The 20630-nt window shown below is 40.3% G+C and overlaps 1 protein-coding gene across 6 annotated transcripts in view; it reads left to right on the forward strand.

Moving 5' to 3' along the window:
- SLC9A7 (solute carrier family 9 member A7) overlaps nt 1–20630 on the forward strand; it is a 66867-nt gene that overhangs the window by 28238 nt on the left and 17999 nt on the right. For 4 of the 6 annotated variants that reach the window (XM_040535168.1, XM_040535176.1, XM_040535203.1 and 1 more), the window contains exons 2-12: nt 1041–1240; nt 2524–2601; nt 3307–3383; nt 4386–4498; nt 5799–5904; nt 6192–6333; nt 9825–9930; nt 10288–10376; nt 10514–10627; nt 14105–14216; nt 15468–15621. In XM_040535168.1, coding sequence (XP_040391102.1) covers nt 1041–1240; nt 2524–2601; nt 3307–3383; nt 4386–4498; nt 5799–5904; nt 6192–6333; nt 9825–9930; nt 10288–10376; nt 10514–10627; nt 14105–14216; nt 15468–15621 — 1291 coding nt within the window. Of the gene's footprint in view, nt 1–322; nt 366–692; nt 810–1040; nt 1241–2523; nt 2602–3306; nt 3384–4385; nt 4499–5798; nt 5905–6191; nt 6334–9824; nt 9931–10287; nt 10377–10513; nt 10628–14104; nt 14217–15467; nt 15622–20630 lie in introns of those variants that run through there. The other 2 variants (XM_040535185.1, XM_040535193.1) reach the window with 2 other exon arrangements.

A 20630-nucleotide genomic window follows, 5' to 3' on the forward strand; every position in this document is an offset into this window, starting at 1 on the left:
CAGATTGGTCACAGACAGCAAAGCCAGCATTAACTACTGACCTGTCGACAAAAGGATCATTTCTTATTGATAAATATCCATCATCACCTTGCAGCTGTCTGCAACAAGGATTAAATCACAGATTGTTGTAAGGTGGTGGGGAGACTTCAAGAGGGCATCAATTTGTGTACTTAGCAGACCAAAGCCACTCTGACTATTCTTATCCATCTTTCTGTGGAGTCTCATTCATTCCACAGTACCTTTAAAAAGGAATGGTGCTCAGTTAAAATGTTATACTTCCAAGATTCCTGGCATTGTCCTTCTATTAGGTTACCTTTGCTATTTTTTCCTCATGCCGATGCATCTCTTGTTGATAAAGTTTTCTGGTAGGATTTTATTTAGGCTGAGTGACGCTTAGATTTATGAATCTCATCATGTCTCCTGTGATTGCTTAGGTGCCCCTTGCTTTATTTTTATTTTGTGAAAGACATGCAGCTGACTTTTGTGCATATAGTATGAATTTTAGCTGCGGAATTTACAAGTATGCAGGAGATTCTGCATCTGCCATTGTTAGCTGGCTTAGAGTTGCCAGGCAAAAAAAAAAAGCTGCATCATTGCTGCAGCTGTGTTCCAATATTTTAGAGCGAATGGTTTCAGTTAAGTTATGGTCTCATGTTTTCAGCAGTAATTCGTCAGCAGTGGTGTATCTACTCATTTCTGCCCTTATGAAGGTGAAATCCATTTGTTGTGTCCCAGTGCTTGGCCTCTAGCACAAGTCAGCATTTACACATTAGAGGTGTGAATGAGGGTGAGGAAGAAGAGACATGAAAGTGAGTACTTTTGTCACTGTGGGCGGAAACCAGATTTTACAAACTCATCAGTAGTTTCAATGTGCTTGGGGCATCTCTTCCTTTGCAGGAAACTGGTAGTAGCAATTCACTGCTATAAGTGTGCAATGCTTGTGAGGTTCCTGCATTATACCTTAGCTGATATTCAAAACTCAGCAAGGAGGTAGAGGAGTGGCAGATCAGCCTCATGGATTTTTAACTCTCTTCTTCCAGGACTCATCGTTGGGGTGATCCTAAGGTACGGGACTCCCTCTACCAGCGGCCACGATAAACCATTCAGCTGTTCGCAGGAGGACAGGCCGTTTACGACCCTGCTGGTCAACGTCAGTGGGAAATTCTTCGAATATACGCTCAAAGGGGAGATAAGCCCTGGGAAGATCCACAACGTGGAGCAAAATGACATGTTGCGAAAGGTGAGGCTAGACCATTTCTTGTGAATGTGTGCTGCTTGGCTGTGTTTTTTCTGCAGCTCCCTCCTTCCCCTGCCATTTGGATGTTAGGTAGTTTCAAATGTCTGCGTATCTGGTGGTAACAACACTTCAGTGCTGAATTCAAAAGCACCTTCTGTGCTCTAGCGCTGCTGGCAAAGCTGTGTTCTGCTGCCAGTGTGTAGTTCTTCCCCAAAGCCCTTGATTGCTGCTGGAGGCTTAATGTACACTGTTAACATTTGTACAATTCATGAAAGCTAGCTGAGCAAAAAAAGCTTTCGTTATCATCTCTGATGCTGCCTTCTATACTACAATATATGGGAGAAAACGAATAGTGATTGTTTCTTTGTTTTGTCCTTGGGTTTTCGAATCTGTTTATTTTCAGGAAATAGTTGCTGCTTACATCCCTGTAATCTACCAAACAAGACAATCTGGTATTGGAAATGAAATTCATTTATCAACTGTTGCTTGCATCTGCTGTTTCACTGCTTCTATTCAATAGCAGAAATTAAACACCCTTTGTGTGTAGCAAAGCTAGACTTTGAGGTATAGGATTGCCACTTTAGGACCATAACCTGAAAATGCTTTTCTGTGACTATGAAGAGAATGTAGGTGACTGTTCATATGTACCTGTCTTCTAGAGACAACTGAAATGAATCCCATGCTGGGAGTGCACACTTGTGCTTGTATTCTAGCCTGTGTTTAGATACGAGGTGAAGAGGGCCTAGATAGCCTCATGTGTGAGGGTCTTGTTTTCATTCTAAATGTTTGAGTTTGTTCCTTAGTCTAGTGCAGCCTGTCATGGATATCTTCAGTATCCACTGAAATATTTGGAAGTGATGAGTTATCCCAATTCCTGAAAACCGGACTTGTATATGAATTGACTGGCAAGGGGGGGGGGGGGGGAACGCAACAACAAAAAGTACAAATACATGACTGTCATGTATTACAATAAGAGATACTTTCTGCAGTATCCTTTCTATTAGACTTTTTTTTATTATTTCAAAAAGGGGACTGTATTTGGGATTGTAAGACTGTAGTTACTGATGAATGCAATGTTTCTTTTCCTAGATGCTCTTCAGTATGAAAAGCTGCAGCTTTTTGCTGCTGCATCTGTATAGAGCTGGCCAATATTTTGGAAGGTCAACTTGGCCAAAAGTTTGTTATTTCAACACCTAGAAATATTTGTTGTCAAAAAATGAAAGAGGAAAAAGACCTAAAAATTTGTGTTTGTTTCTAACTAGTTTCGCACTTTTTATTTTTTTTAGGTAACATTTGACCCAGAAGTTTTTTTCAACATTCTGTTGCCTCCTATTATCTTTCATGCTGGTTATAGCCTGAAGAAAGTAAGTGTAATCATTTCCTGAGGAAAATAGCCTTTTCTTAATGAGAGACTGCTGATCTGTTCAGGATCAGGATTTGTTCGGGACCATTTGTGTGACAATAAGAAAAATCTGATTTCCTTCATAGATGGTTAGCTCATACTGTTTTAAGGGAATTTTTTTAACAAAGCAAACAAAACAAACAAAAAAAACTATAAACGTATTAAATTGATGATTTGTTTTCTTTTGAATATTACCAGAAGTTAATATCAGTTACATTTAAAGTAGAAGATGTCCCACTATGAATCATGTTGGTCCTTCTCTAATGTCCAAAATGCAGTAAATTACCCTGAGAAGGGGACCCAAACCTGAATCCCAGTGGGAGTGTTCCAGATTCTGGATGACAGAAGGTCTGGGTTATGACATCTTCAAGTGGTGCTTGTTTTTATTTTTGCAGTTAACTCTTATATCTATCTATATATTATATCTAGATATTTGTTATAAAAATATTTTTGGAAAGCTTCCTGTCAGTGAGCTCCATGTAAGATTCGATACTTGGTTCAGATTTGATATATTCAATTTATTGCAGTTGGACAGAATTTACGTTGCAGTAATCGATTGATTTCTCTAGAAAGCACCAATAAAGGCAAGCATAATAATGCACTGTATGTTTTTGAACAAGTGATATAACTTCTTTAAATGAGTATGTAAACCTTTTTTCTTATGCAGAGACACTTTTTCAGGAATTTGGGGTCAATTTTGGCCTATGCCTTCTTAGGAACAGCAGTCTCTTGTTTTATCATTGGGTAAGTGAAATCTGTACTATCTGTTGCTATTTTTACTAAAGCTAAAGTTGAAAAGTACACATTGAGCTATCTAGATTGTCTTAATTTTGTGATTTGTTTGATTATATTTGTGAATATTCCAGACAGAATTAAAAGAAACTGCTGAGATCTAACTTCTAAACAATGCTGACCCTTCAAACAATATTGTCAAGTTCAATTGTCAACAATATTGAATCACTTGACAAGAGTACTAGAGAGCAGCATTCTGTTTTTAATGTCATGTTACAGTACAAAGTGAAAGCTTGTTAGACTCCTATTAGAATTAACTTTATCCTGAATTGTAGCCACTACTTGTAATAGAATTTTAGCTCTCGGACTTCTAGAGATGTTCCTTCCATTGTGCATGCAGTATCTCTCCCCCCCTTCACCCCTTGATATATGCGTATGTGTAATTTTATATGTATATGTACACAGACATTTGGTTAAAGATAATCACATCAGTTTACTTGCATACGATCACTTATGCAGCTAGTATTGCTGTGTTCTTGGCTATTCTGAAATACAGAAATTGCGTAGAGGGAAATACAGAGTTGCATATGCGACTTTGGTTCGTGTCTCTCAATTTCACTAAAGAGAAATATGTTAAAAGCTATTCTTAGTTCAGAGCTTTTTCTGTGTCTTTGTGTACTGTGGCAGAACCAACACTGAGGGGAATTCTGAGCACAGAAATGTTCCCTGCAGTGGAAAAAGGAAGCAGCCTGGGGAGTTTGTGCTAGTTGTATGAGCAAATCTTATGCTGTTTGCTGATTTTAACTGTTAAATGTTGGATCATATCTCACTCTTTGCCCAGTTCTTGGGAAAGAGAGAACTGAATTTTTAGAGTTCAGTGTTAAACTGCAGCAATGTCTCATGGAGCTCTAGAATAACAAAGCCCACCTGAAATACTGTTGCTTGTGGTTTTGCTTTGAGTGTCTGAAATGTGCCAGCTCGTTTTACTTGGACTGTTTAATCCTCTCTCCTCAGGAATCTCATGTATGGGGTTGTGAAACTAATGAAGTTGGTGGGACAGCTCTCTGGTAAATTCTATTATACGGACTGCCTCCTCTTTGGAGCAATAATATCTGCCACTGATCCAGGTAGCTTGCTGAACAACTTTTAATAATCTTCTTAAAAGATCCTGTTGCTAGGATTGTTGGCTGTATAGCACAAAGATATTAATTGTACTTTATTTCCAGTTATGTTGTGCTAGTGTCTCTGATCTTCTGTGAAATGCACACAAATGCTGGGTGCTGTGAAAGCTATTCTGTAAGTTTGTTGATGTGATAGTATGTTTGGGGACAAATCCAACTTTCCTGTTCATTATATGTTATTTTAAATATTTTTCCCTAATAGATTTTTGTTTAGTGTACCTCAAATTTAATTTTAATTTAAATTTAATTGAAAATTAATGAAATTATACTGTGTGGATAGCAGGACTTCTGTAGCTACGTTGCTTGAGACAATGGATATTTTAAGAGCTGTATTTGAGGAGGCTTTGTGTTTTTTCTCATTCCAATAATGTTATACAAATTCAAGCAGAAGAATGCTCTTCTGCAGATTAACTTTAGCTTTTGGAAAAAAAAAAGTCATTCCTTGAAGTCCAGCATGTTCACAAAGGTGTCTGCGCTTGACAGGTGAGTCTGGAGAGCTGGTGTGTGTGAAGGGACAGGGAAGGGAGTGTTGAAGTATGAAGCCTGACGTTTAAAACAGGTCGTGTGATGTCCTCAGTGGTGGTTGGTATAAAAATCGGAAGTAGCTCCTGTGACTGAGCTGAGCTCTGAACAGCTCGTGGTTGCACATGATTTTGGTCTTTATGCAAAAAGTACCATGTGATTTTTTTGAAGCTCATATATGGGAACATCTTCAAAATCGTTCTCTCATGTCAGACTGAAGTGTTTGTGAAAAGGCTGATATAAATATTTAGCGGTCTTGCCCATTTCAAATTTTACACAATTTTACACTCCTGTGGCATAGTGCATGCTTTGGGGAACACTTACAGCTATTAGCACTATGACTGAAATAATAAAGCCATGTCAACAAGCCATGCAGCCTTTAAAAGTAGCAAGGGCTGCAGAATGTTTTGCTGAAGGGTTTTTTGTTTGTTTGTTTTTGGTGGAAGTTTCATCTGCACCATGCCCCTTGATCATGGGGGACTTTGCTATAAACACTATGCAGATGGGAGGGCTACAGAGCCCCTTCCTAATGGAGCTGCGTTAAAACTGATGGTGAAGTTACCTGTAGATAAATGTAGCTGGTCTGTTTCCCAGTTTGATTTTGATCCTGTACTTCAATTCTGGGTTTTGTTGCTTAAGTCAAACTGGAAAGTCTAGGCTGTCACAACTCACAGTTGTTCCTGAAGTCAGCCAATGTTTTTTCTTTTTTTTCCTCTTTCTGTAGTTACCGTGCTAGCAATATTTAATGAGCTGCATGCTGATGTTGATCTCTATGCCCTTCTGTTTGGGGAGAGCGTGTTGAATGACGCTGTTGCCATTGTATTATCTTCGTAAGTAACTACCTGAAATTCTGTTCTGAAATTACTTAATCGTTTTAGGTATTTTTCTCAGAAAAAGCATTTATTTTAGACGTGCTATTTTAAATTTAAGTGTATCATCTTGAACTGAATTACTAAATATTACAAGCGTTTGCCAAGATACCTCATGCATAACAAGCACAGAAAAGTCAAGTTTGCCTTCAGTATGGGTTTGTCTTTTCTGCTGTTTAGGTGATGCTGTTAGAGTAAGACCTTTCTGATGCCACATCTAACTTGTCATTGTGTTACTCTGTTCCTAGATCGATAGTTGCCTACCAGCCAACAGGTGAAAATACCCACGCTTTCGATGCAGCAGCATTTTTCAAGTCGGTTGGTGTTTTCCTGGGAATATTCAGTGGTTCTTTCATGATGGGAGCAGTGACAGGAGTAGTGACAGCTCTGATATCCTTTTTCATGTTTAGCTTTTGCAGATAAGATGCCATATTCACATGCTAACGGAGCTCACCTATTTCCAGCAGTAGCAACGGTGATTCAAGCTTGTTTTAATCTGATTGTGAAGATGTGACCAGCATTCATGTGACCTCTGTCTATAGAAAGGCATATAGGTATCCATAGAAATCCCCTTTTTCTGGTGTAACTGTGGCCGCATTAGAAGTTTTAGTGATGTTGCTGCATGCATTGTACTGCCAAAAGATTTAAAGTCAAGGGGGAGACACGTCCTAATGTTCAGTTTCTTTTTAGGAATTACAAAAGTTTTTATTATATAAGCTTGAAAGACATCTCATAGGATAACTGGTGTTTTGTTCTGTCTTCAGCAAAATCCTTAATAGCTATTTCTGACCGTAATGGGTTCTTTCTGAGTTCTGCATTTAACCTTTCTGCTGGAAATCTTGTATCATGCGGCTTGGATAAGAGTATCTCTACCAGAGTTAACATGATAACATTATGTGCTTTGCTTGACCTGTCCTGCTCTCTTGAAGCTTTGTCTATTTGATCAGAGCTCTGAGGCACTCAGGGAGCAATCTGTGTGCGTTTTGCTTTAGGCTTGGGCAGTAAATCTTAAGTCTGATCTGCACCAGAAATTGTGATGTTTCCCTAGGAAAGGGGAAAAAAAAATCAAACTCTTTGCTTTCGGACTGGCTAGGATAATGGTATTTTTACACATCCCACCTTGCTTTGATCAGCCTAGACTTCTGAAAACTGGCCTAGAAGGGGTAGAATGTGATATTTTTTACAATAATCCATGAACCTGTGACTCTTGATCTTAAGCAATAATGTCTGAACTGTATCTTGTTATAAATACACTGCTCAGGTTTGCCTCATTGTACCCTGCATAATGGAAACCCTTCAGATATGAGGGGAAGATGTGCTGTGACGCTGTAGTGTTTGGTCTTCAAGCTCCACTGTTCTACAATCAGTGTGACCCAGAACGATGATTCTTAGCCTGGCTTTTAAGCTACCAGCCATCTATAGCTCTGGCTGATCGAGTGCTGTTGCTGTGGTTTTTGGCTTTCTGGCTAGCTTCTAATTACAGCCGGAATACATTTGGATCCATTTTGTAAAATCATGATCTAAAGCAGCAGTTGGTTCTTGCTGTTTCTAATGCATGTGCTCAGGACAGTGCTATACTGTTCACAAGACAGCCTCTGGTTTAAAAATAAATGCATAAAAATACATAAACTTTTGCTTAATTATACCATTTTAATTATCTTGAGGGGAGGAATACTTAACATCTTGTAATACTCTACAAGCAAACTGTAAATGCGCATTTTACTACTCTTAGCTAATTAGAGCCCATAACTTAAGTTGTGAATGAAGTTAATAGGACCTTATTCCCAAGCAATGTTCTGTAGCACTGCCGTGGCTGTGAAGTACCTACAGCTGTACCTGTACCAGCAAAGGGAGTTCATGTGGTCATTCATTGTCTTTTGAAAACAGAGAGAACACTTGGTTTGCAAATATAACGCAGATAATATATGCAGACTTGTTCTGGCTTTCAGCAAACTGTCCTGGCCTCACTGTCTGGTTATTTTTTATAACATTAATATATTGTACCACTTGGTATTCCCTTTCTAAATTGTAGGATCTGCCTGGCTGGAATGAAGTGAAGCAGAATATTGTACCTGAGGAATTAAGAAAGAAAACTCTTTGCCTTAATGTTCAAGTTAAGAAAGAAAATAACTTAATTTGAAGTAGTACTTCAATTTGGTCTATTACTATATGAAATAATAAAAGGATTTTCTTTACTCTTCTTTCACCATCCTCTTCCTCCAGAATGATGAGCAGAGGTTTTCATTTTGGATTTACTAAAATGTTTTGGTATGGTTGCTTACAGTATAACAAGAGGAATAAAGAGTTTGTTTCACAAAGCTGCCAGAAGAGACTAGAAATGAGGAATCAGATCTGATGAGGGCTCTTCCCTAGCTCAGAAGGCCACCAAGAAGTAGTGGTGTGGGTGGGGAGCAGGTAGCTGGGCTCGGGAGTGCTTTGTGCTAGCCAAACTTCCCCTGAAATGCTGTTAGCTGTTTGCCTCTGGTGTTAATCACTTGTGGCTTGCTGTGAACACTGAATTCTGTGGTAAAGCCTGCAGGAGACTGCTTCCACTGGGTTTTCTAGGCCAACTGAGTGCTTCTTGCCAGAGTCACAAGGAGTGCTGAGCCCCACACCTCCCAGAGCCTGTGAATTGCCTTGTGAAAGGGGTGCTCCTCGTTGTTTTTAGCATCCCTATCACATACTGAACTGTGACTTCTCAAGCAGCTGTGTTGCCATTAGGTTTGATTGTGTAATGCTGCAGAGAGCCCTGGTTGCAGCTGTGTTATGCATGGAGAGGAGTGGTGGGTGGTGGTGCAGCCTTGATGTGTCTGTCAAGGTACTGGCTTCCTACGTATGGGCAGGGAGTGCTACCAGCTTGTTGCTGTTTCAGGTGTCCGTGCTGGTCTCTTGCTCTCCTTCTGCTTGGATTTCAGAGAAGACTGTGCTAGTCATCAGCCTTTAGAAAGACCAAGGATTTCTCCACCACTCTTACTAGCACATGGTTTCTTTCTGTAACATCCAGTGCAGTTGTGCATAGCTGTCTGCACTTGGGATTTAGTAAGCTGTGCTGTTTACTTGCTGCCAGAGTACTGACTGTAGGGGAAAAAGGTCCATAGACAGGTGAACAAATATTCTGCAGTATGTGGAGAGCTAGATTTAAGACTACTGAAATCTGTCCCACTCTTTCAGTAGCTATCCAACCTGTTAATTCAGTGTGTTTGACATTACTCAAGTTTTACTCTCATCTGGAAGATAAAACTTCTTCCCATTGAAAAGCTGAGCTGCTGTGGTTGAGCTGGCTTGTCCTCTAAAGCACATCAACACAAGAAGCAATACATTTTGTTGTAGGCAGGATATCTGCTTTGCCTCACAAGTACAGAAGTAGCTAAACTTGCTGAAAGACCTTGTCAACAAATCTGAGCAGAAAAATTCTGACAGATCTACTTCATCCTAGGGTTCCTGTAGTCAAGAACAGCCCTGTAATGAAGCACTTCTGAATGTAGTTTATGATTTATTTAAAGGTGACTTGTGTACATATGTTTATTTAAAAATAAAATGAAAGAAGAACAGTAAAAAGAACACCAAGTATACATGCCTTCCCTGCTGGTGCTTTGCAGGGAAATATGGCATTGAATAAGCTCTTAGGTCACAGAGGTGGAGCCACAGTTATGCTGTGGATATGCAGCACAAATATCCAAAATTAATGACTTATGAGGGGAGACCTTGATTCTGAAGTTTGTCTTGATGTGATGAAAGTGATGTTTTTCAGCAAATAGTGTTTTGTTCTCAGACCAGCATTAGGTGTTAACACACAACAGCACTTTTCACAAATATTGGGTACAGAGAAGCCAAAGGACTGGTGAGTTTCTTATTTTGGATCCCTTAACAAATGACTTAACGTGACGAAGTTTACCAAGTTGCACTGCTTCCCCCTGCTGGAAACGGCTCTCTTCTTCTTGATGTCCTGGAGCACCTTCCTGCTAGCAGAAGCTTGTGGATTTACTGGTGAGTTGTGGCTTCAGGTATACTAAGAGAACTCCTGTCTGTCTTAGCAGCCATGTATCCACCTTCTCATTGAAACCTTCCTATAAGGAACATGAGTTTAGCACTTAAAGCTTTTTTTGTCCTGCACAATACCACTGATGGTGCAATTTGCTGTGCAGCAAAAGCTTTTAGGAACAGCATGGATTTGTTTCACATGCTTCTGCCCCCCTGTGCCTTGCCTAATCCTTGGCTTGAAAATGAGTTTCATAAAATCCCAGGGTTAAGGATGATGTCTAAGTTTAACAGAACTTGAAAAGGGAGAATATCTTGTGCTTACGTAGTAAACAGACTGATGCTTGCATGTAATTCTGTTTGCAGGTGTGGTGGCCGTCCTGTTTTGTGGTATTACCCAGGCACATTATACATACAATAACTTGTCAGTCGAATCAAGAAGTCGCACCAAGCAGGCAAGATTCTTCTTCCTCTTGTTCATTCTATTGCTGTAGTATTGTGTACTTCTTTCTTTATTATTTTTTTGAAAAGTGTCTTTATTGCTCGGCCTTTAACATGTTATTGTGTTGTTTGTCTGTTTTTTTCCCCATAGCTATTTGAGGTATTGCACTTCCTGGCTGAGAACTTCATATTTTCTTATATGGGTTTGGCACTGTTTACTTTCCAGAAACACATATTCAGTCCAGTTTTCATCATTGGAGCTTTTGTATCCTTTTTCAGTTTGAGGCTTCTGTATTATCCTGTGTGCCTGAAGGCTGTTGGTGTCTGGCTTTACTAAGTAAATGATGGTGTTGACTTGGAGTTTTCCTGATGTCTTGCAGGAACAAGAATTCCGAGAAAGTCTGTCATTAACCCTTACATCAAAGTCCTAAGGACTCTGTGCCACAAAGTTGTTGGCTTTGCACCTGAGCAAGTACTAAAATTTGTGTGAATTCAATATATAAATGAACGAATGTGCTTTACTCCATGTAGTCATAGCAGTGGAGCTTTTAACATCAGATTTGGAAACTTCCTTCCTAGCTCAGAAACTTCGGTATCAGCAGGAAGGGAAAGCAGCATGCTGCATATCTTTATCAGCATAGGCAAACTGAGTCAGTTTCTTAAGAAGTATGAGCACCTACTTTTCAGGTATGGAGAAACATTTAATCTAAAGGTAAGCTGATGGATGATGATACCAGGGAATTCTTGGTGAAGAGGAGTGGTTCGCCAATGCAGTGTTTTCTCCAGATGATATTCAGGAGTCTAATTTTTATCTGCTCCCTTCTCATCCCAAACGTACACCTTGCCCACCTAGAAAAATTACACTAGATTGAATCTAACACTCTGTGGAGTGGAAGAGAGCAGGGAAATGAGGGATAGAGCGGTATGGGAGAAGAAATGCCTGGGTTGGGCTGTTGTTCAGTGAAACTACATCAAGTATTAATCTGTGCCTTTTGGGGAAGGAAGACTCGAAGCTGTTATTCTGCTCCAGACCTTAAAACTGAAGAAATTATATTGCATCATGCAGGTTAAGCATGTGTGATGGTGTGGGTATGAGCTGAAATGCATCTACGTCTTTCTGGACTTCCAAATTCCTGAAGTGTAGTCTGTTTTCTCATTCCTCCAATTGATTTAAAGTGCTTAATGCTGGAAGGCTTTGTGAAAGCAAAGCATAGTGCCTTTAAGGAGGATTTGCATGGTATAACTTCGATTGTCTTTGATAGAAAGACATTTAGAAGACTACCACTCCGTGACACTGAATTAATACATATTAACACAAAATCTCTTTGATTCTTGACAATAACCTGAAAAAAGTGAAGTAATAGCTGTTTATCCCTCTGCTCTTTCACAATCTTTGCTGTGGAGATGTTGACAACTTAAGTGGAAGCATTGTGTGGCTTTCAGTCCATATAAATGGGATAATAGCTTTGTGAATCAGATTCCAAAAGATACTTGGACAAATAAGGTAGAGATGAGGTTATGAGCACCTAAACTTCTTCCTTATCACTGTTTTTTTGTACAGTCTGATCCAAAAGAAAAACTTGTCAAGTTTGACAAGCTTCTTGTCAAGTTCTGTTGGGATGGGGAGGGAGGACAGCATAAAAAAATGATTATTGTATGCCTTGGCTAGAGATGCCAAGCAGTGCTTGTAATGCTGTTGTATCCAAACTTTTGGGACCTAAAAAGGACTTTTTTCCTCTTCACTTCCAGCTGTCCCTTGAACAAAGCAAATGAACTTCAAGTAAATAAAAGGGACTGTGGGCAAACTGATTAAGCAATATTTTAAAGGTGGAGGTAGCTTTTTAGGTGATGGAGGAGGCAGGCACCGAGCTGTGGTGCAGACCATGACACGAAGGGAACACAGTGCTGAGAGGTGCTGGTGTTGGAGGTGGGTATCCAGTTCCCCTCATTCCTGGCTGACTTAGCAACTGGCTCTCAGCTGCCTCAGAACAGAGCACTTTGGTGGTAGTATCACTCAGATTAGTTGGGAGCCGTTAGATTCTTCTCTTCCCCTGTCCAACTTGAAATAGCCTATATACCTATTCCTTCGTGGTTTACTGGGTGTTTGAAAATCCAGAGCAATTACATGAATGAAACAATGGAGACGGATCTTCCTGTCTTGTTGCCTCCCTGCCTGCTGCAGGAGTAGGGCTATCTGCCATGGAGATAAAACCCAGTAAAAAAATAAAGATGGCCTAATACAGAATATACTTTTCTTTTTTTCTTACTTTGTTTTCTCTCATCTGTTTTATCACATAGGTCTTTATTTGGCCATTTTCATTGTTTCAGAGAAGTGAAGAATTCTCCTCCGTCCTCCTATCTGTTCTTCTGAACTAAAAAGTGTTCCAGAGCCCTATGGCCATTGGATGAAGATATGGATAGGATAGTTGTCTCTTTGGTGTGCTAAGTGTTGCAGTCTTTCGTTTTTGCTATAGCCTTCTGTTCTCTGTCTGGGCTACGCTATCAGTCTATGCTTCTTTTCAGTTTTTCTATTGTTCCATTTTCTTCCTACCTGTTACTCTTTCTGTTACCATACCTAACCTTTGTTGCCTCTTGAGTGACCTTTGAGGAAGACAAAGGGTATTAGCGCTCACATTTTGCCTTGGCCCTTCCCCATTGAATTAACACCTTGTGGGTAGGGGGCTGAGGAATTATACAGACATCAGGATCTATTGAAAAAGGCTGGACTGCAAAGGCAGAGCTAAAGCCTCAGTGTCACTAGCAAAATCCTGGTCATTCTTCCTGCATATGTTGGTTAGGATGGCTAATGATTTCTGCAGTTCCCAAAAGGATTGCTATAAAAATGTAGTAATTACACGAACTTTTTTGTAGAAAGTAACAATCAAAATCTTAGTTTCTTGTAGACATAACTTTCTGCAAGCTGTGTTGTTTTAAATCCATATTTAGGTATGGCAACAACCCGGACATATCTAGAGTTCTTCTCTACTTTTCTGTAAGAGAGCTGTTTCACTTTTCTCATGTTGCTATCCCAGTAGCAAATGAACAGTGTTCAGTTAATTTCTGATTGTGTCGGTGTGTTACAGGATTTCAGCTTATCACTCTATTTCGTACCAAAGTGTTCCTGAGTTGGTGGAGCGTGTATTCAGCTTTCTGGTTATGTACTGGAACCACGTTACAGGTTGGAAAGAGCTTACCACTTACTGTCATGTATTTCTTCTTGAGGCAGTTCCTTTTAAAAATACTTTTCGAACCTCATTATAGTGCTGGCAATTGTTTTTGGATTCATCTTTGTAGTTTTTGTGAACTCTTAAATTCCTGCCAGCCCGTAGAAGATCGTGCCTCTGCAGGAGCAATAATGGAGAGGCCACTTGCTGGTCTTTTGTGTTGGCTTTCCTTCTGCACTGGGGCTGCATTTCTGTTGGTCTAAAATGCACAATCAGATGTTGGTGATAGTTGTTTAAGATGTGATATTAAGTCTTCATTTGTACAGCTGGTAGCCTTAATACTAGGTGTAATTTCACTGTGCCTTAAAAAAAAAAAAGTGAGTATATTAGTTAAAGGTTGTAATCTGTGCTGTGAGTTCTCTATGCACGTAATTGGTGAAAGTCTGTTTTACATAGACAGGGATAACATGAACACTTTATGTAAATTTCCTATTAAAACAGAAGGTTCATATTAGAGCCAGGTACCTGAGTGTGCACACCCCAGGAAAGTGAAATCCTTAACCCTCAGCTGTGAACAGGTTGCGATATTTTTGGGCAGAGCTGCGCACATCTACCCTCTGTCTTTCTTGCTGAATCTGGGCAGAAGGCATAAGATCAGCTGGAACTTTCAGCACATGATGATGTTTTCAGGTAAAAGAGCAAAAATGTTTGGTAAACCAATAATACTCTTTAAATCATAAGATGTTTATAGATCCATCGCCTGCTTTTATAATGCATATGTAGGTTTTTTGAACAGAAGACTTAAAAATCACAGCATGCCCTCATGTATCTTTAAACTTGTACATGAAGTATCATGTCTGAGAAGTGACATCTTGAATTGCCAGCTGCTGGCAGCCCACAGTCACCTTATGTTGCGAATGGAGTATTTTCATTTGAAGTGTTGAGCATCTGAAGGTGATGGGGGAATTGGGATGTATTTCTTCCAGTAAGTCAGTTCTAGGTGAGACAATCTGCGTGTTGTGCAGAAACAGAATTGAGACATTTAAGGGTGACTTCTCCTACTTAATTGAAAAAAAAAAAATATAATTTATTTAAACTCCTTTACTTGACATGATGGAGTCAGGCTATTTCCAGTGGTGCCCAGTGCCAGGACCAGAGGCAATGGGCACAAAGTGAAACATGGGAGGTAGACTCTGAATACCAGGAAGCACTTCTTTGCTCTGCAGGTGACAAAACACTGGCACAGGTTGTCCAGAGGTTGCAGGGTCTCCTTCCTTTCAGATCTTTCAAAAGCTGTCTGAACGTGATCCTGGGCAATTGGCGATAGTTAGCCCTGCATAAACAGGGGGTTGGACTAGATGACCTCTAGAGCTCCCTTCCCTCTAGAGCTGTTTGGTGACTCCCCTCCTAAATAAGTTTGCAGGTGGCCAGTTGCTTGCCCTTGTTAGAGGAATTTCTTAATCTGTGGGAGAGGGGAAGCAATACGTTCTGCCTGTAAGCATGTTCTTAACTAACATATTTTTCCAGGAGATAACAATTCCATATCAATAACTTAAGCTTTGGTTATGGAATCGAACAGAAAAGTGTGTTTTCATTTAGGTTCAGGGAGCTGCTTGTTTTCCAAAATATATTTTGCTGTTGTCCACACCTTGTCTGTTTCTGCACTTCTTTCCTCTTAATTTCTGGAAATAGCTACTCCTTGTCGTGTCTTCTGTAAGCCACATAAAACCACCAGGGCAAATCATGCTTTAAAACATCCCAGAGTATAATTTACCAGGGAAACTGAGATAACTGAAACTCACCTGAGAACAGGCTGAGCCCCATGTTTTCTGCCTGTTACTCTGAGCCTGTGTGGCAGGGAGGGAGCAAGGAAAGATTCCATATTATGAATAGGCATGATTGCACACTTCTGAAGCTCTGCTATTTCATTCTTTTGCATAGGTCTCAGGGGAGCCATGGCCTTTGCTCTGGCCATACGAGATACTGCTACCTACTCGCACCAAATGATGTTCTCAACAACCCTCCTCATAGTCTTTTTCACTGTGTGGATTGTCGGTGGAGGTACAACTCCCATGCTGTCGTGGCTGAACATCAGGTCAGTATGTGACTGTATGCTGGGGAAAACTCCCTTTTCAGGTGGCAATTTGAGAAGTCCTACAGAACTTGTTTGATGCTTGCTAGAGGTGTTCTGGGTGTTTAGAACGCTCTCCTATATAGAGGAAGGTGTTAGTGCAGGCAGGTAAAGAAAATGCACAGGCTGCTGCAGGGATTCAGCTCCCTGATGCTCTGTGATTAGGCACCTGATCCTTGTCAGCCCTGTAGGATATGGGATAGCATTGCATGGTACAGTAGCCCCCGTACTGAAAAGAAAGAAATAGCCAATTAGCCTATCTAGTACCATATTGACTTCTTGTCCTATTAGATTTTTCTCTGCCTTCTGGCTCTAGGTAATGACCCTGTTCTCTTTATCAAGTTAGATGAAGCCTTTAGTGCTAAAAATGCACTTCAAACACTTATCCAAACAAACTTGATGTTACCTTACAACTGTGATAAATGGGAGCTTGCTAGGTCTTCTTGGTGTGTTTCTTCTGTTTTGATGAGACCTATGAAAATGGTGAGCAGCATGAGTATAACCATTTGTCTGTAAATCTGGGCCAATACTTGGTACTTCAGGGCTGCAAGTATATTCATGTTTGAAGCTACTTATCAACAGAAGTCCTAGATAATCATGAATCAAACTTTGTTAAAGACTACATATGCTTTTCATTCTGAAAAAGCTTTGGCTGTTGTTGTGGGGAGGGAAGGGAAATAGAGTGGAATTAATACAAGCACACTATATAAACAATCCAGTGCATTTTTTCATATGTAAATTATGTGTGCTGTTTGGTCCTTGAAAGCTTACTTTGTCTTGCATTCTAGTTGTGCTAATCAGAATTTGTCTACCATTGTTTTTTTCCTATCCTAGCACGATACAATCTTGGGTAAAGAAAACAGTTCCAGTCTTTGGAAGAATTAACCATTCTCAAGGAGTATTGCTGTTTTTTGGAAAACTTCAGTAAACTTCTTGTGGCAATAGGTAGCAGGTGCTTTCTAGGTTGGAAAAAAAAAAAAAGGGATGGATAGGATGCTCAGAAATGCCTGAGACTCCTATTACTGAAAGTAGCTAAAGCCAAAATATCCGATAGGACAATGTCAACAGCAAGTTTTGGAGTTACAGGGTGAGCTTACCAAAACTGTGTTGTCAGACTGACTGGCTGACATCCTGTCAATATGGATATGCACTTGAGCAGAGTTGAACCACTCTGTACCAAGAACATATCAGCTGTATCTGATGTCAAATGCTTCCAGCCTGAGAGGTATTACAACAGTGATTTACAATATTTCAACTCTAACAGCACACATTGAAAATCCTGGCTTCTTTTTTCTTGTGCCACACAAATCAATTTTTGTCCTTTACAACTGTGTTTAAATGCAAGTTCCAGATGTTTGGTTAGCATACCATAAAAAGGCATTGCTTCCATGTACCCAATGTCTCTGAAGGTCATGTTGCCAGTAACAGGTTATGCAATACCTGGTCTCAAAGTCAATAAAACAATTCCAATGCAGTTGTCATTAATGAACATGAGATACACCATCATAACGTTATTTCTAAGCCTAGCCTGAGTGGTTTCCACTCCCAAGTGAAAGCTATTTAATAACTCTAAACAAGATGCCTGGAATAGGTGCCACATGCAGCTTTCCACTAGGCACCTCTGGCAATGACGCAGATTTGTAGTCAGTAGTGATATATAAGGAACAACTGTACTTACACACCTCGGCAAGCCAAGCAGTCAGTGTCTGCATAACCAGCAGTGTACGTAATAGGCTGTCTGGAGGATGGTGTACAAAGGGCATGAGTTCTGGCATGCACTGTGCAGGTAAGAAATCTGCCAAGATCTGCCTGCAGCCGTTCATTTGCTGAGGTGAAATTTGAGCATTACCTCTGCCACAAGGCTCCTTCAGCCATCAGCAGTAGGACAGGACTGAATTCTGGCGTGTGTCCTAGCTCCTGGCCAACTGGAGACTAGCTGAGGTAACTTGGTGTGGTGTTTTTTGTTGCCTTTTAATACAGTCTAGCCCAGTAAGCAGTCTGTGGAAGTACCTAAGAAGATGCACTGACTCCTTTAACAGGTCTAGTCAGGTTCAATGAGGTTCCATGGGCTTGGTTCAGGAGCAGTCCCTGAAGGTAGAAAAGGCCAATGCCATATCCGTTCCAGGCTTGCCTTTTGGGTAAGCTGTACTTGCAAAAATCATTACCGTGGCCAACAAGGCAGAAAAGCTGGAAGCACTGAGAAGTGCCTATGATACCACCTCTGGAGAGTAGCTGCCAACAGTGAGCTGAACCACGGTCTTGAGCGTTTAGCTGTTTTGTTTTGGAAGACCTACGCACGCTTGCTAGTAAGTAGGAATTTTTACAGTCACTTGTTTGGCATAGTTGACAGAAAACAAATGGTTAGCATCCCCATTAAGAGAAGGATATCATGTAGAAAAGGGAACTCTACGGAAGTACTTTAGAGAACTGTTTGGGTCTGCATACGGCTGCCTTGATGGGCGCTGCTGTGTTGGTCAGTGAGGCTGCACTTTTTAGGGGCGAATTCAGATTTGTACCAGGAGGTGGCAGCCGTGTGCAGCTGATGAGTTGGAAACTTGTTTCTGGTAAAGTACAGTCTGTTGAGACAAAACCCTTTCTGCAGGAAATCAAGAAGACCTGTCTGACCTTACAGAGAGAAGACAGAGACAGATTAGTTTCCAGCTGAATTTTAGAAGTGTGCTGCTTTCCTCCATTCCTTTCCACGCAGTGGAGGAGGTAGGCAGGAGGAGATGAAGATGCTCTTCTGTCTCAGTGCCTCACGCAGCTGCGGTGCATACTGCTGACACAGCACTTTCTTTGGATGCTTTCTGAGCCCTGGCACTTACCCATTAGATTGCACCACAAGAGGCTGGAAATAAGTGCTGCTTCTGTATAGCTTCATTTAGCAGAAGGGAGAATAAAAGATAGAAGGCTGGTTGTTTCCTAGAGTAAGTAAACGAAGGGAAATAGGAAACTAATGCCATTTGTGTGTTGGACTTAAACGTTAGGATTTTTGTGGACTCTTACAAGCCCAGGTCTCATGTGAAGTTCACAGCAGTTACTGGGTAGCTAAGGAAGGCATGAACAGGAAGGGATCTTATTTAAGGTTAACCCACACCATGTAAGTAGAACAGTACCAGAGAGCTGACTCCAGCCAAGACGTTCAGCCTGGCTTGGTACTACTACATCCATAGTGTGCGTACATGGGGCAGTGCCCTATGCAAAGATCCAGAATTGCTTTGCTGTGGCTCAGAGGCTAAGGCAAGTGCCTGTTAATTGAATGATGATTGTATGCATGCTTGGTTCTTCTGGTCATCCCTTCTCATCCATGATGTGAAATATTTCAAATGAAAAGTAGATTAGGGAGGGGGAGGCTAACATGAAGAATAAGTGTTGATAAAGTACAAAACAGCATAAGGAGGAAAATAGGCGAAAATGCCCTGTTCCTCACTGTGCTCTGTTCTGAATGTCTTGCTCAGAAGATTGGGTATGTTTAAGAATAGGGTGTATTACCAGTGTCCAGTGGTCAGGATTAAAATGTACAACCAAGCAAAGGACCTACAGTTTGCAGTGGAGACTTAGTTTGAGTTTACTGCTTAACTGGTTGGGAAAGTGGCACAATGGCATCAAAATCCAAGCAAAAAGAACGGGATCTTCAGATGCTGTTGGTTTCTGCCACTTAATGCTAAGCAAGCTTAAAAGTTAACACCAGAAACTAGCATTAAAGCCATGATGTCATATATTTGAACTTGTTGGCTGTCTTGGCTGTGAAACATTCATGTATGTGAATCATAAACGGTAATGTTTTTCTAGCACTAGATTTGCTTTTTTTTGTAGAAATTAAAGCATTACTTGAATTTTAGAAATGAAAGTGTCTTCCTTTGAGACTAAAATGATGAAACAACTTCCTGCATGAAGCTGTAATGCTTTCAGCAAATTAGCCCTATAAATCAAAACTACTGGCAAAGTTCCTCTTCTGAAAAGTAGCTGACTTGTTGTTTCATTTATTTGTCACAGGAAGGAAAAAAAAAAAAAAAGAGCTTCTAGCATTTGTGTTGAAAAATATTTGCCACTGTTCAGTAGGATTTGACCTGGTTCTTTTCATTTTGAATCAAGCAGCAGGTAAATTAATGCCTGCTTCTCCATCATAAGCTGTTTCAAATGTATGTGTATTTTAATGAAGTAATTTCAATTATACTAATCAGTCTTTGTAAATCTTAAACATGAGAATTATATCTTTTGATTTAATATACTTTCATTATCTTTCTAGAGAAAAGTTAAAGGTTGGCTGGATGATGATAAGTTAAATTTTTATCGCCTTCTATATGACTTCGCAATTATATTCTTCTTAGCTTTTTATCTAGTGTTTTGTTTTTTTCCTCATCAAGCAAACTGAAAAAAAAAATCTGGAAATACTAACTCTCGTATAGGTAGATAGTTCACATAGCAGCTCTCTGGGGTGGTGGTAAAACAGCTTGATGTCAGTCTCAGGTTAGATTATATTAAATCATCCAGGGTGATCCAGCTATTAGTTGCTGGGTATAATGTGCATTTCTTAAATACCATGCCTCCGTGTGCTGCAATGACAAGAAGTGAGTGTTGATGCCAGAATCCAACCTTGTTATATCCAGGGCTGGTGTGGGGAATGTTTGATCAGAGGTCATATCCTTCTCCTTTGCTGCCTGTTTCCATTTTTCTGCAATTTAGATCTTTCATTTGGTTTATCATTTTCTAAGCCTGACTTCTAGCTGCTTTCTTCTGCCCACGCAGCAGGCATTGTGCCTTTCCCTCTATTGTGGGCTTTTTTATTTTGCCATATCTTTCTGTGCTGTTTTCTCCAGTCTTCATGTTTGGTTTCTCCTATTCTCTTGCCTCCAATCTCTAGTTTCTTTTCATCAGTCAAGAATCTCGTAATGGAGGTACAGGACAGCCTTCAGATCTCCACCCTTGCTGAACTGGTACTCTGGGCTATCTACTTGGTAGGAGAGGGATTG

The sequence above is a fragment of the Cygnus olor genome, chromosome 1 (assembly GCF_009769625.2).
Source record: "Cygnus olor isolate bCygOlo1 chromosome 1, bCygOlo1.pri.v2, whole genome shotgun sequence".
In the NCBI taxonomy this organism is placed as follows: Eukaryota; Metazoa; Chordata; class Aves; order Anseriformes; family Anatidae; genus Cygnus; species Cygnus olor.